Source organism: Pogona vitticeps, chromosome 15 (assembly GCF_051106095.1).
Source record: "Pogona vitticeps strain Pit_001003342236 chromosome 15, PviZW2.1, whole genome shotgun sequence".
In the NCBI taxonomy this organism is placed as follows: domain Eukaryota; kingdom Metazoa; phylum Chordata; class Lepidosauria; order Squamata; family Agamidae; genus Pogona; species Pogona vitticeps.
Window position 1 is genome coordinate 3,206,689 of NC_135797.1, and position 15,105 is coordinate 3,221,793.

Genomic DNA, 15,105 nt, shown 5'->3' on the forward strand with positions numbered 1-15,105 from the left:
CTAGGTGATTTGACAAAGGGTGAACAAAAGAAGGAAACACAAAAGAAAAGGAAACTTTTGGGTATCCCTCTTGCATTAATATGAATTATTAGTGTTCTGTTTTCAACCCTTTAGTCAAAGTACAAAACACGCACCCCCTACAAAGACATAACTATGGCCACTCTCATCATCACATCCCTTTTCTAACAGTCAACAATTACCCAAAGATCCATCTTCAGCAGCTCCTCAAGTGCCTATATAAATAGAAAAAAATCTAGGCCTCCTTGTCCCATCTGTCAGATGGGGTGAGAATGATGGGAGTTGGAGTCCAAGATCTCAAAAATGGATTCTTGGTTGGTCAGGGAGCTGATCTAAATGGGACATCCGGGTTCCTCCAATGGTAGCTAGCAAGAGGCCCCCAAGATGCGTAATGATGGCACATTGGGGGGCCCTGCCTCCTTTCTTGTGGGGACAGGATACTGGGGAAACAGAGTAGGTGGACTGAATCCAGCCTGAATGCTCTCTGGCTCCATACTTTGGGCCTTAGACAGAAGCGTAGAATGTGGGCGACAGCTGCATCACTAGCAAGAATGACTGGGAACGGCTCCAAGGATTCTTTAATTTTGCAATCGGATTACACAGTCTTTCTCACACAAGGGCTCCGGCCAGTTGGAAAGCCCCACCCGAAAAGGAAAACACCCCAAAAAGACATGTCGGCCTCTCTCTCTCTCTTGATGCAGGGAGGAATGTTCCTCTTTAAAAAGAAGGCTGTCCTCATGGATGGAGGAGGCCAGGACACGCAAGAAGTGGGAGGTGCCTCGCGTTCCCGCAGATTTAGTCCCGAAAACACAGGAGGAACCAGAAAGAAACAGGCAGACGGGTGCAGACACGTTTGGCAGACGGATCACAGGCTCGTCAGGCGACTGGAACCATGCACGGTAAGGCCGAGTGAAGACCAGATAGGTGGGATGGTGTTCTCCTTCCGGCGGGATCCCGCGGAGAAAATGCAGACGGGCTAATTCAATTTGGAAATGTTGGGCTGGGGAGGGAGAGGAGGATTTTCCTGGCAGGAGAACATGCCCTCACAGGTCTGGAAAAAATCAAAACCAGCAGTTCTTTCATTAAGAGGCCAATGGGGCAGGGCCAGATCTGGAACAAAATAGGAATCGGGAGGGGAAAGACAATCGAGAATTTCAGGCAAGTGTTTCCAGGAGGGATACTGTGGCCATTGTGGGCTTCCTTCTTGATGGTCTTCCAAACAATGCTTGCATAGTCTACTTCATGTTTATCTAGACTTCCTCCATCCCGATGCCGCGCATTTGCACAACATGCCACGCACAAAACAGACGACACTCAACTGTTGTCGTGCGGAAAGTTTCGTCGTACACGGAGGGGGGAACAGATCAAGCTCTCTAGCCCCCGGTGAGCTCTGTTGAGAGTGCCACCGCTAAGGTGGTTGCCTTTGACCTTTGCCGTTCACCCAACTTTGATGGCCTGCAATTCATTTCCTGCCCATCCTGTTGTAATTCTAACACACGGACGTGTGCCGATAAACAACACAGGGACGGATGGTAGAATGGTATCTTAACAGCTCCATCCAATGCACATCTGGCCAGAGGTGAAAACTTATTGGATTAGTACAGTTCTTCCCAAAAAAGGATATAAGAGCGAGAGACAGAGTTTGTCCAGGAATGGACAGGATGGCAATCGCAGACATTCAGAGATTTAGGGCTTCAGAAACACTTTTAGGATCATGGGTAGAGAGTCTCCAAGTTTGTGGGTTCGCTTGCTTGTTTGGCATATTAATTCCTCTCTCCCAGTTCTTCCAACATGGCATGGAAACTCTTCAGAAAGGATAGGAAAGTTTGTTGCTTCCACTACGAGTCCCAGTATCCCCTGTCCCGCACTGGTGCTCTATTTGGGGGCTTGTAGTCCAGAGCAGAAAAAAGGGAACAGCTCCTGGCCGATCCTCACGGACTTAGCTGGCTGTTCCTATCAACATCGCCCAGTTTTTTTTTTTCTAATATCCTAAATTATCGATCAATAGGGGCTAAGAGAAGAGGAAAGCTCTCTGATTTAATTGTATTTCTTGGGAAGCAGGGCCTTTTCAGTAGGGTGTTGAACGGAGAATGGTTTGATGTGTGACAGTGTAAGCGTGGATCCGAGATTTCGCTGAATGAGAAATATATCTGAAATACATGTAGGGTTTTTTAATACGTGCATGCTTTCCGCTTACTGACTCAGAGAGAGAAGCAGAGTTGGAATGTCATGAAGCTGTGAGTGAGGAATGGATGGGCCTCCAGATTCTGAGGGACTCCGGTGCCCATAAGGCTGCACCAATGTGGATAATGGGAACTGCAATCCAGGGACATCTGGAGGGTTGTCCGAACATAAGCTCAGCGTCTTCTTGCTGATGGCCCCGTCTCTTCTGAAATTGACAGAAGTGTTAAATTTTGTCCTGTAGTGAAGCATTAGAAAGATTTTTGTTGTTGTTGTTGTTCAAATGTTATTCACATTTGTAAATCCCACAAGAATTTGATTTAGTCTGGCTGTGTTCCTGAAGTGGAACAGAGCCAGATTATAGATATCGCTTTAAAATACGTTGGTGTTGATTTTCTGTGTTTTTTTCTTTTTTTCTAAGTTTCTGCTTTTCACTCATTCATCGATACTCCAAAATTTGTCTTCCAACCCTAAATTGCTCTGAGCGCCGATAAAAGAAAAAGCAGTGCATGCATAATATGAAATAATTTCTTTTAAAAACCTGAGGCATGACTCAATAGGTTTATTTCCAGAAAAACCTGTAGGGTTTGGTCGTCAGATGCTAAAGCGAAAAAGTCAGAAAGAACTCATTAGATGTAAAAAAAAATCATAAATGTCTCATTTTATGGCAGGCGTATGCTTTAAATCCGGATCCTCCGTCCGCCGATTAGCTCTGAACCAAAGCTGAAATGCAAGCGCTGAATTAGAAGGATTAATTGACGTCTTATGACCCGGCAGAAAAGCAAAACAGGTTATTATGTGCCTGATTGAAGAATCACAGATGTTGGTTGTCTCCTAGCAGCAAATGGAATTTAGCTGTCCATTCCCATCTGGGTTGAAGATGCTGGGCCTGATTTTATTTATAAACTACCACAAGTTTTGATTTGATTTCGCCGTTCGATTTCGCCGTTCTGTGAAAATCAAAAGGGGGAAAGCTGCTATCCCGAGGGTGTTTAAGAATCTAAAACGTACCATAATAAGAGAGCCATCTAAACCATCCTGAACCTTGTGGCCATGAGTTCCACAAATTAAAGTATGTGTTGCACAAATGCAAGCTTCTTCTCAGCAGCCCGGAGCCAGGACGCCATGTTATTTCATGGCGTGACCCCTAATTTTAATAGCATAAGGCGCTTGGAATCTGATGTTTGTTTGAAGCATAATAGCAGCCTAGCAGCCAAGAAGATTCTTGAGAAGAGAGGATTAGCTTCAATTTGGCAGACGGAAAACTATTCCTGTCACTATCCCCCCCGCGTTCAAATTTCGTAAACCTCACGTTCTTTGCAGATTGCGAATTTTGGTGAATTCGTCCGAATTGAACAGAAATTCTCCTACATTCTCCGAATTCAACAAACATTGCTATTTCCAGCCTGGGAAGGAAAGGCTGTTGCACTAGCTTCTCACAGACGTGTTAAAGATGATGACAAAGAAGACTGAGGACATGCACTATCTGGATCTTACAGACTGCATAAATATCCCACAAATCAGGATGTACATTTTGCTCATTCAGAGCAAAGGCATTTCGTCCATTCAGCGTGAGGGAAGAAAACATCGCCCTTGCTCTAAGTTGGCTTTGAAATGCCAAGTCTGATTGGCTACAGGAGACAGTGTAGTAGCATCCGGACAGCTACATGGACCCCTGATTGTTTGGGCCGTGGCCAGAAGAACCACCACTATACAGTCGTGCCCCGCTTAACAATTACCCCGCATTACGACAAGCCCACTTCACGATGATGTTTTGCGATCGCAAAACGATGGTCTAAATGGGTTTTTTTCACTTTGCGAAGATCAGTTCCCTGCTTCGGGAACCGATTCTTCGCATTATGACGATCTTCGCTGGACGGTGAGTTTTTAGCCCATTGGAATGCATTAATCGGGCTTTAATGCATTTCAATGGGTTTTTTATTTTTGCTTTACGATGTTTTCCCTCTACAGCGATTTCGCTGGAACAAATTAACATCGTTAAGCGAGGCACCACTGTATATTTTTTTTATGAAGATGGTGTCATAGTAGCTACCAAGAGGAGAACCCAACAGGACCAAAAGGAAGCAAAATATCTTCAGGAAGTATCTAAGACAGACCAAATACAGTACTAGGGCTTTCTTTCCGATTCAGAGCAGAGTACAAGATTTTTTCACCTTCGTTGCTATTTCCTTGCAATGACCTTGTACGAAAAGGATACTATTATTCCCATTTCACAGACGGGGAACAACTGAGGGTAAGGAAAAGAAGGAGCTTTTCCAAGTTGGTCAGCCAAGAAATTCAAAGCAGATCTTAGTTGAATATAGATTTTTCAAGAACATGTTTTTGAACTCATCCATCCGTAAATTTAATTAACTTTCTTTTAAGGAAACCAACCAAGAATTCCAGTTTCTTCTTTCATTTTCTCCCATGGCTAAACCACAGGATGTGATGATGCACCGGTGAGTTTGATCAGAATGTTCCTCTCTCAAGCGAGGAGAAGCTGGTCGGACTGGATCCTCTGAGGTTGGGCAAGAATTCAGGGCATCTGCCCGTGCTCCTGATCAGGACGGGTGCGCCCCGGACGCCTACGTTTTCTTGCCTGGCTCCGATCCGTAGCACATCACAGACCCCTGGTGCCCACACCCAGAGGGAGCATCTCGGGTCAGCACCCCTCTCCAAAAGCAAATGCAGGAATTCCTAATCGGGGTGGAGGTGAGCCATGGAAAAACAAGATGGAAGCTCCATAAGATCAACCCCATGGACAGACGTTCAGAGAGACGGCTCTTCCAGGATGTCCTTCAGCCTCTCACGCGACAAGGTGGGAGTATTCAGAAATATCCAGAAGTGAGATAGAGAAAAAAACAGTGATTTTTTTTGTCTTCTGCAGAGTTTCATGATGACCAAGTCAAAACCTGAGGAACATCTAAGAAAAGAGCTGGAAGGGGCTTCTAAAGGATGTCCGCCATCCTTGTAGCCTCGTGGTTCCCAACCTTGAGCCCTCGGCTTGTTCTGGAACTGCAACTCTTAGAAATCCCGGCTAGCATGGCTCATGGTGAAGGTTTTCGGGAGGTGCGGTGTGGGGAACCTGGGTGGGGAACCGCCACACCTTCTCTTCCCACGTGGTGCCAGAAGTGAATCCGTTGTTTGCCAAAAAGATTATATAAAAATTGCATATACCTCCTCCTGCACATTCCTTACGCTATATTCCATCCCAACAGGGGTGATGCGGCTGAGGCCGACAGAACAGGTTCCGCATGTGCGCCCCCCCAAGACGGGCAGTTTGCAAACAGAAATTCACAAAAAAAAAACCCTGGAGCTGAAAGGGAGTTTTGGAGTCAGAAGACTCAACCAAACAAAACCCCCAATCGTCACAGCACTGGACAAAACAAACTCAAATAGAATTACAGTAGGTCCCCTTATCCACAGGATCCATATCTGCTGATTCACTTTATCCACGGTCTGAAAAGATTAAAACTCCCAAGAATATATATTTCAATGATGAAGTTACCAGAAGTGACCACTAGAGGCAGCCAGAGACCATAACCCTCACTAGAGAAATATACAGTGGTGCCTCGCATTACGACATTAATTCATTGCAGCGAAATCGCTGTAGAACAAAAACGTAGTAAAGCGAAATAAAAAAGCCCATAGAAATGAATTAAAACCCATTTAATGCGTTCCGATGGGCTGGAAACTCACCGTCCAGCGAAGATCCTCCATAGGGCAGCCATTGCCTGTGCAGCGAGGAATCCGTCCCAGAAAACAGTGGGGGGCCATTTTGTTTACCCGGCGGCCATTTTGAAACCGCCAATCAGCTGTCCAGAAATCATTGTTTTGCGAAGAATCGGTTCCCGAAACAGGGAACCGATCATCGCAAAGCGAAATTCCCCCATAGGAAACATCGTAAAGCCATCGCAAAAGCGATCGCAAAAAGTTCGTCGTAATGCGGTTTCATTGTTAAACGGAGCGATCGTAAAGCGAGGCACCACTGTATTTCCATTATATCCTTACCAGAACTGGCCATGACAGGGAGCCACATGCTCCGCATAGCATTTGCTATTATAATAGGGTTCGCTGTGATCTGTTTGTTTCAGCCATCACAGGGGAGCCTCGGAAGAGATTCCCCAACAGATATATGGGCGGTAGACCTCAAGTTTTAAAATTTAGGACCCTGGTTTTGGTACGAAAATGTCGTCGGGAAACTCAGATGAAACCAACGTGTCCCACGAAATGGAGAAATAAGCAAAATAATGTTTCTTACAGTTGTGTGTGCGTAGAAACATGGACATGCTAGGCAGAAATGCACAGCTTGGTGGGAAGAGCGCAGAAATCTCCACTCCAAACGGCGCGCAGACGAGACCGGATCTGTGCCGTATATTTTTTCTCAAAATCGGAAAACCAGCCAGGAAACGGTCAAATAAAACAATGGGGCCGACTCCTGACCCTTTATCCTGTCCTGTTTTTTCCCCCTCCGGATGGCGTTGTTTCCTGTCATGTAAACCTCCCTGGAAAAGATAAAACCCGGATCGGGAGAGCCTTCCTTTTTCAGATCACCAAACCGGCCCTGAGCCCCTCGGTTCGCTTTTCTTCTTCTTTACTGGATGATTATTTTCTTTTTCTTCATCTTCAAAAGTGAAGGGGCCCAGAACGAGAAGAACAAACATCAGCAGCAGGTAGAGCTTTTCCTTGTTCTGAAAAATGTCATCATCTTCCCCCCTTCGCCCCCAATCCCCAGAATAATAGACGGTGCAAGGCTTCAGGGAGTGCTGCCTGTTAGTTTAGCATAAAGTCGGGGCTGACTGTATCCAGTCAATCTAATCCACTAGTCCTCAGATACGGTGGCGACTTGTTCCAGAAGCTTTCGAGATAAGACTCAGCAGTGGGCCTCTATTAGTCCTGGTAGATGGTGTCACATCCTTCCGTGGTTCATTCAGCTATCTCCTTGAGGATGATCATCCTCCTCCTGGGCCACCCTTGAGGGTAAGAATTAAGGGAATTTTTTTTCATGGAGGGAAAAAAAAGATCTCAATAGGTTGATTCCCCCCCCCCCCCAGGACAATTTCCTTGTTTCTAGATGCCTTCCTCTGCAGTTTCAAAAGCACCCATGTTCCACTATTGGAAAAGTTAGATTCAGAGAAACCTAACATGGGAACCTTCTTGTGGTGACCTGATGATCTATAGGGTCCCTTCTAGCTTTGCAGTTCTAAGATGATGACGACAAGGATTCTATGCAAGCCGTAAGAACCGCCTAGCGCCAGACAAGCAAGAAATGGAACCTCCCCATGCAACAGCAGTGTACCTTGGAAAATAAGTGTGTGTCACGGAGAGAGCGCATTGCATTCCCACAGCTGACTTGCTGGCTTCATGGAGTCAACATAGCTGACCACGGTTGGAAGACCGGATGTAGCAGGGTTTAATTACTCCTGTTGTTCGGACAACTAGATTTATAGACTGTGTGGATTAATTTTTAAAGCATGCCAATGGAGTGAAATATCACAGATTTCCTTATTCTGGATGCTTTGATATAGTTTAAACTGTGAATTTCATACATGGCTCTGCTCCAATCCAAGCGTACGCAAGTCCCTGCTGCTGAACTACAATACCCATAATCCTCTAGTCAGCAGGAAATGCTAGGCGGATCAGGGGTTCGTGGAGCCAAAAGTTCGAGGTTCGATTCCCCACTGGGCTTCCTTGACAAGGGCTGGACTTGATGTTCTAGAGAGGTGGTCTAGAATCTAGATCACCACTCTAGAGCATCACGTCCAGCCTCTAGATGACGATGATAATGATTTCAGAAAATGTTAGACTCTAGCTCTCAGAGTCTTCTTTCCTGGACAAAGGTATTCAAGAAATGGAGAGGATGATGATGATTTTCTTCCCATCATCCCCACCCACTGGACAATGGAGTCCAACCCAATCAGAAAGGACACCACCTCTGCCTTGGGGTGAGGTGGGGGGAACAGTGAAATTAACACCATGTAAATGTTTTGCGAGACCGTGGTGATTTCTGGATTCTTTCACTTATTTTGAAATAAATTAGGAAAGACTGAACTTAACCCAGCCATTGTACACCACACCAACCAACCAATAATTAAATACAGTCGTGCCCCGCTGAACGATTACCCCGCTCTACGACGAATCTGCATTATAAGCGATCGCAAAACAATGGTTTAAATGGGGGAATTTTGCTTAGCGATGATCGGTTCCCTGCTTAGGGAACCGATTTTCGCTTTACGACGATCAGCAAACAGCTGATCGTCGGGTTTCAAACTGGCCACCAGCTGCTCAAAATGGCCCCCCGCTGTTTACTAGGATGGATTCCTCGCTTTACAGGCACCAAAAATGGCTGTCATATGGAGGATCTTCGCTGGATGAGCAGGTGGTATTCAGCCCATTGGAACGCATTGTTTTCAATGTGTTTTTTCGTTTCGTTTGACGATGTTTTCGCTCTACAGCGATTTCACTGGAACGAATTAACATCGTCAAGCGAGGCACCATTTTACATAAATGTTCCAGCTAGCAGTCTCTGGATCTGAGGACACCTCCCAGTCTTGCCAATGATAATTCCGCCTGCTTAAGGTGACTTTCACCGTTTTGTTTCAGCAGAGGCCCCATCTCTTTGCTCCAGTTTCCCAGGCATCCAGATGGCTTCCACGCCCAGTCCCGGATCAGCAGGATGGGGTGGAATGGACGCTAAGGAAAAAGGAAGATTTAAATGCAATACGAGCAGCCCGGGCTGCTATCGCACGTTGTGTAGCAGGAAAAGAGGCAGGCGGTAATTACAGCCTTGGCAGTGCTCCACCTCTTCTCCCACAAGTTATACCAAAAAAATGCCCTACAACGAGTTAGGCAGTTTCCCTCCCAACCCATGCCTCGTTAGACCTAGGCGGAGAGTGCATTCCAAACGGATAATTACTGTTAATTGCATGGCTTTGCTAGAATGGCAGTTTTGATGACCTGGGGCAGCGAGGCGGGAGGAAGAAGGACAGGGCGATTGTGGAAAGAGCCCTTCCTCAAAATACAGTAATAACAATTTTAAAAAGAGGGTGCATTGTCAACAGCAGCCACTAGAGGGCAATACATACACAAAAAGGAGGAAGGGACAGAAATTAAAAAAACGAAGACAGGGTTTAAGGAATAGTTGGGGGTAATATCTATCCCATAATACCCAAAACGGCAGATTCCACATCAGGGGAGAGTGGAAATGGTGGCCTCTTGGGAAAAAAGTTAAAGGCAAAAAAAGTGAAAACTAAGATTTCTCAGGGAAGTTCTACTCTCAGGAAATCACATTCACTCATAGTTACGACGTGCCTACAATATCGGTTCTGCCTGGATCTTGGAAATCACACATCACGGTTAACATGTCAACGTTAACCATTTTTTGCATCAACAGGTTAACCAAATGGATGTGCCTAGTCTTCTAAAAATAACCTTTGAACATTACTGTATAAGCAACTTTGTGAGGAATCAGTTGCCTATGAGCTAACATTTATAGAACCCAAAATAACTATTTATAGAACCCAGAATAACAGCAGCGTTTTAGTCATCATCATAGTTTTTATCATCGCTCTGGTAGCTTTCCTTACCTTTATAGATCTGTGAGCGTGTGGGAAAGACAACTTGGAAATTACTTTTTAGAAGAAATTTGTTCCTAGTTGTTCCAGTGTTTGAAAAGGAATGCTTTGTTGTTCCCCATTACGGTGTAGAACAAGTAATTCCCTGCACGGCTTCCTGTGCTGCTCTCTACTTTGGTATTATTGACCCCGTTGTTGTTATTCGAGGAACCCTTAGTCTTGAAAAAAGAATAAAACCTGAAACATTACTTTTTAAAGGCCTGCCAAAAATGACATCAAATACCACGTGGAAGTAATCGGATGTTCCTCACTACACTAATAAAGTGCTTCCTCCTTGTTAAATTGCTTTTTAAAATGTAACTTCACTCTATTCTCCTTTTCCCAAAAGTAACTGCATTACTTTTGACAGAATGAAAACTTAGAACTGAAGAGCTGGAAAGGACCCTATAGAGTAGGGGTCATCAACCCCTGGTCTGTGGCCCTGTGACGGTCCGTGGCCTTAACCAGACTGGGCCGTGGAGACAGATCTCCCCCCCCCGCACGCACTCCCCTCCCCACAGCTGCTTTGCGCACACACGCGTGTGTCAGCGCCGGCGCGAGCGCTCCCCCATCCCTTCACGGATGTGCCTGAGCACTTTAATTCAAATCAAAAGGCTTCTAGCGTGATCCTGAACTGGAATGGCATGCCAATCTATGACACTCTCCCCCCCCTTTTCTATTCTTCCCACAGGGACAAAGGGAGCGAAAGGTGGTGAGTTCATGGGCGGGGACCCATCAGAGCTGGAGTGGGCCATCCAGACGCTGGTGAAGAACTATGACAAATACGCCGGGAAACGCGGTTGCTGCTGCTGCAAGAGACGGCGAGGCATCAGCAAGAAAGGTTTCCGGAAGATGCTGAGCCATGAGCTCAACCACATGCTCACGGTGAGACGAGGAGGACCAGAGGTGGTTCCCTCCCCCCAAAAAAGCTTCAATTGACTCAGCTGAACCATGAGGTTGCCCCTCAAACTCTACAACGATCCCCTTTGCCTCCTTTCTTTCCATGTGTTTTGGGTCGGGGCTCCATCCATACTAATTCTGGGTCCTGAAATCCGAAACATTGGCAGGGCAAGAGGTTGGGAAGGGTTGGCCAACACCAACGTTGGATCTCCAGATGTTCTCGGACTAAAACTCCCCGAAAGAAGCCTTCACTCCTTGCTTTAAAATACCGTATTTTTTTCAGTGTATAAGATGCCCCCTCACTTTTCTAACCCAAAATTAAGAAATCTAAGTGGGGCTTAGCAAGTGTAGGGGGAAAGGGATCAAAGCCCTGCAGGATCGCTTTGATCCCTGCTTTCCCCTCCACTTGTTTTTTCTCTCCTCGGCTTACTTCCGTGTATAAGACAACCCTCAATTTTTTAGTCTAAAGATTTTAGACAAAAGTATAGTCTTATACGTGGAAAAAATACTGTAATCAAAGGGCAAGAGTCACCAAAAAAATTGTGGAAGTTGCCGTAGTCAGCTGAAGGATGGGTTGTGTATTCAGACTAGGAGGGGAAACCCACGTGGGAAAAGTTTCTCGTGTTTCTTCTCCCCCATATCCTCGAGCTCATACTTTCTTCCTCCTCTTTCCGCCCCTCGCCCTCGCAGGACACGAAGAACAAGCACGCCGCCGACAAACTGATCTGCGACCTGGACGAAAACCAAGATGGCAGGATCAGCTTCAACGAGTACTGGAATCTGATCGGCGGCATCGCCGGCCCAATCTCATGCCTGATCCGGCAACAGGAGGAAAGTGTGAAGTTCACCAAGTAGAGAGCCTTCCAGGGAGCCCGGGAGGATTCCAGATCCGAGTTCAGCCACCCCCCGTTCTCTCTCTTCTCAAAACCAGCTCGCTTCTCGCCTTTATCGGGCCATCACTGTGGCTCGGCTGGGCTACACATTACACCCACTCGCGGTGTGTTTGTGTGAAATCCAAATCCGTAATGGGGGTCAGGAAACGGGAACCCACCTCCGGAAATTCTTAGTCCCTCCGTCTGTTCCTTTGCAAGAGTTATACCTTGGGATGTGGTGTCTGGGACGATGTAGACATGGCTTCCCAAGCGTCAGTCCCCAGATGTTCTTGGACTACAACTCCCAGAAATCCTGGCCAGGACAGTAGTGGTGAAGGCTTCTGGGAGTTGTAGTCCAAGAACCTCTGGGGAACCAAGGTTGGGAACCACTGAATCTGGGAAGTCTACCAATGTACTATCACCTGTCAATTTATGTACAGGACTAAAATAAAGTCTGGAGTCAGATTGGTGTTTTTGAGTCCTTCCATTTTCCTATCTCAAGCATGCCACTAGTCCTCATTACTGCAAGAAGATTGAAAGTAAAGATGGTCTTGTACTGCCTTTCTATTCCAGATCATCTGTAGAGATGAGATTCTCTAGATTTTTCTGAATTACAAACACTACCATTCTCCATTCTGGGAGTTCTGCCTGCCTGGAAGACAATGGGATGGGCGTGGGAGAAAGGCCTTACATGGAAAGGCTCTGGGACCCTTCTAGGCCTAACTCCACCTAACTTCCTGCGCAGAAAGGAAGCTCCCAGCTAGCACTGGGGCAGGAACAGGAAGCCTCAGAGGCTCCTAATTCAGGCCCTTCTCCCAGGCGAGCCACCTTTGTCAAGGTCCTGGAAGGGAACTAGAAATCCCAATTTACGGCCATTTTCAGCAATGTCCTCGAGCACAATACAACTGCACCTAACTTTAGCACACTAGGAAGGACAAAGATTTAAGAAGGGGATCCATGAAGGAGCTTGGCTCTTTTTTTTTTAAGGCCCCATGCAAGAACTATGGCCTGCAAGCTTAAGTTTCACTACCTGTAGTAGATATTGATCCTAACAAATTTAGATACATATATATAAATTTATATATATATATAAAACTTACATATATGTGTGGTATTATTATTCTTTTTAAATGGATGTGCTGCCCATTCTGTGATGTAGCCTGAAACTAGCTCAGAGACAAGTATCTGCCCGCAAGGAGCTTCCAGTGTCAGACACAGACGGTGGAAAGAAACAGCAGAAGGGGAACGAGAAAAAAGTCAAAGTTTCTGCCCACTTCTTGAAATGCAAGGACCATAATCTTTGGATTGAAAAGCTGCCCTTAGAAAAGCTAATAAAACTGGGAGGGAGGGGGGAATCCTGCAGTTTCTGCTTGTCTCAGTGAACTATTGGTCAATTATTTATTTATTTTTACAGCTTTCCCCGACTGCTATATGAGCATGAGTGGTAGCAAGGGTTGATGATTACCCCTACTAAGGCAAGATAGGTAAACAAAATATCAGAGAATCAACGGCTAGAAGACACCAGGGCAGAGGGAACAGAGGAGCAGCTATGACACACACATCGCCGCTGTGATTCAGGGGTTGTGTGCCTTTACACAGTGCAAAACCATACAGAAAAATCCCATCCTCTGCACAACAGAAAATTTACGGCTACTGCAGATGCAATGTTGAATTGACATATCATGAGATCAATGCATGAGCAACCTCTGCTCAGATTCAAAAGCTAGTCTGATCAGATCTTGCAAAATTGCATTTCAAATAGTAATCAGTTGCTATCATAGTTCTAAGCTACACCTTCCAAGTAATTAATTCCCATTATTTCTACAATTTTTTTTCTAAGATGCCACAGTATTCTCTGTTATAAAGACATATTAGAAGATAAGGCGGGTGTGTCATGTGTGAAAACTCAAATCACAATCCACAATGGAGGGCACCAGGAACTCAGCAGCACAGTTATTTGCCCACACGAATGACTAAAGCAAAAGCGCATTCCTCATAAGGTTTCAAACAATCCAGCCCTTTTATAAGTTCAGAATTACTATCCCTCCTTCCCCCGCCCCATGTGTTCTGATGGGTTGCGGACTGCAGGCATCATTATGTTATCAGGTGAAAAGTTTCCTGGGCGATTTGACAGACAAAGGGTGAACAAAAGAAGGAAATACAAAAGAAAAGGAAACCTTTGAGTATCCCTCTTGCATTAATATGAATTATTCATGGTAGAGAAGCTCTCTTTCTTCTGTTTTCAACTCCTTAGTCAAAGTAACAAAACACACACACCCTACAAAGAGACATTATGTTAAAAAAATCTGTGATTCACAAAAATATACTTTGAGAACAACAGAGAATGAGCATCCCTCCAGATGTTGCTAGATTACGCATCCCATTAGCCCCAGCCCCAGTTGTGATACCTTGGGCTGATGGGAGTTGTAGTATGGATCTTTGGATGACCCATCATTCTTGCCCCATCTGACAGATCAGTTGGGGTAGAGGGGAACAGGAGGCCTAGATTATATATATTTATAAATAAATCTAGGCCTCCTTTTCCCCTCTACCCCAACTGATCTGTCAGATGGGGAATGAATGATGGGAGTTGGAGTCCAAGAATTCAAAAATGGATTCTTGGTTGGGCAGGGAGCTGATCTAAACAGGACACCCGGGTTACTCCCACGGTAGCTAGCAAGAGGCCCACAAGATGTGTAACGACACATGGGGGGCCCAGCCTCCTTCCTCGTAGATTCTTTGATTGTGCAATCAGATTGTACCATCTTTCTCAGCCCGTTGGAGAGCCCTGCCTGAAAGGAAAACACCCCCCCCCCAAATCTATGCACTTTGGACTACTGTAACCCACTCTACATGGGGGGCCTCCTATGGAAAGTGTCAGGAAACCTCAAGACACAGAAGCTAGCCTGCCGACTGGGGCTGCTTACAGGGATCACATCTCCCCGCGCCCACCCACCTCTGTGACAGCAGCTCCACTAGCTGCTGATCCATTTCCAGGCTGAATTCAAAGAGCCGGTTCAAACCGATAAAGCCCTAAACCCACTTGGGTCCAAGCGATCTCAAGGACCGCGTCTTCCATCATGAGCCTCTCCCTCCGTCCCACCACCTTCACTGGTGCGTTTGGGTGGCGACATGGGAGAAGGTCTTCTTTGCCCCTGCTCCCAGACGTTGGAACTCCCTTCCACTGGAAGCCAGGAACGCTCCATCTTGGCAGTCCTTCCTCATGCAGGAGACAAGCTTTCTCCTCAGGCGAGCTTTCCCTGGGCAAACGGCTGCTCGAGGGTCCATCTTATTGCTTTGAATGTGTTTTTGGTATGGCTTTCATTAACCTTTATTTTAATGCGGTATTTGTTTTGACCCTTTTTAGTTTGTGGTGGACTCACTGCCGCTTGCTTTAAATCCTGTCTTTGAAGGACAACGACTACCCTGGGTCCTTGCTCAGGAGGAACAGCCGGGTGAAAAGGTTTTAAATGAATAAAATAATATGTCGCCATCTCTGTCAACACAGGGAGGAACATTTC

General features: G+C 45.9%; 1 protein-coding gene across 2 annotated transcripts; it reads left to right on the forward strand.

Annotated features, from left to right (window-relative positions):
- The first annotated feature begins 627 nt into the window (after positions 1-627).
- S100A16 (S100 calcium binding protein A16) lies at positions 628-12,049 on the forward strand. 2 transcript variants are annotated; one of them, XM_072983999.2, is made up of 3 exons: positions 628-917; positions 10,504-10,697; positions 11,403-12,049. In XM_072983999.2, the coding sequence occupies exons 1-3, from the start codon at positions 911-913 to the stop codon at positions 11,565-11,567; spliced, it is 366 nt and encodes a 121-aa protein (XP_072840100.2). In that variant the 5' UTR covers positions 628-910; the 3' UTR covers positions 11,568-12,049. The 2 variants fall into 2 exon arrangements, with proteins under 2 accessions (XP_072840100.2, XP_020666415.1); XM_020810756.3 differs by lacking the exon at positions 628-917 and adding an exon at positions 6,710-6,872.
- Positions 12,050-15,105: the final 3,056 nt, after the last annotated feature.

Bases quoted from the DNA above. Each gene is read 5' to 3' on its own strand.
- S100A16 (XM_072983999.2), top strand. The intron at 10,698-11,402 runs GTGAGACGAGGA...TCGCCCTCGCAG, and splicing joins AGCTCAACCACATGCTCACG to GACACGAAGAACAAGCACGC.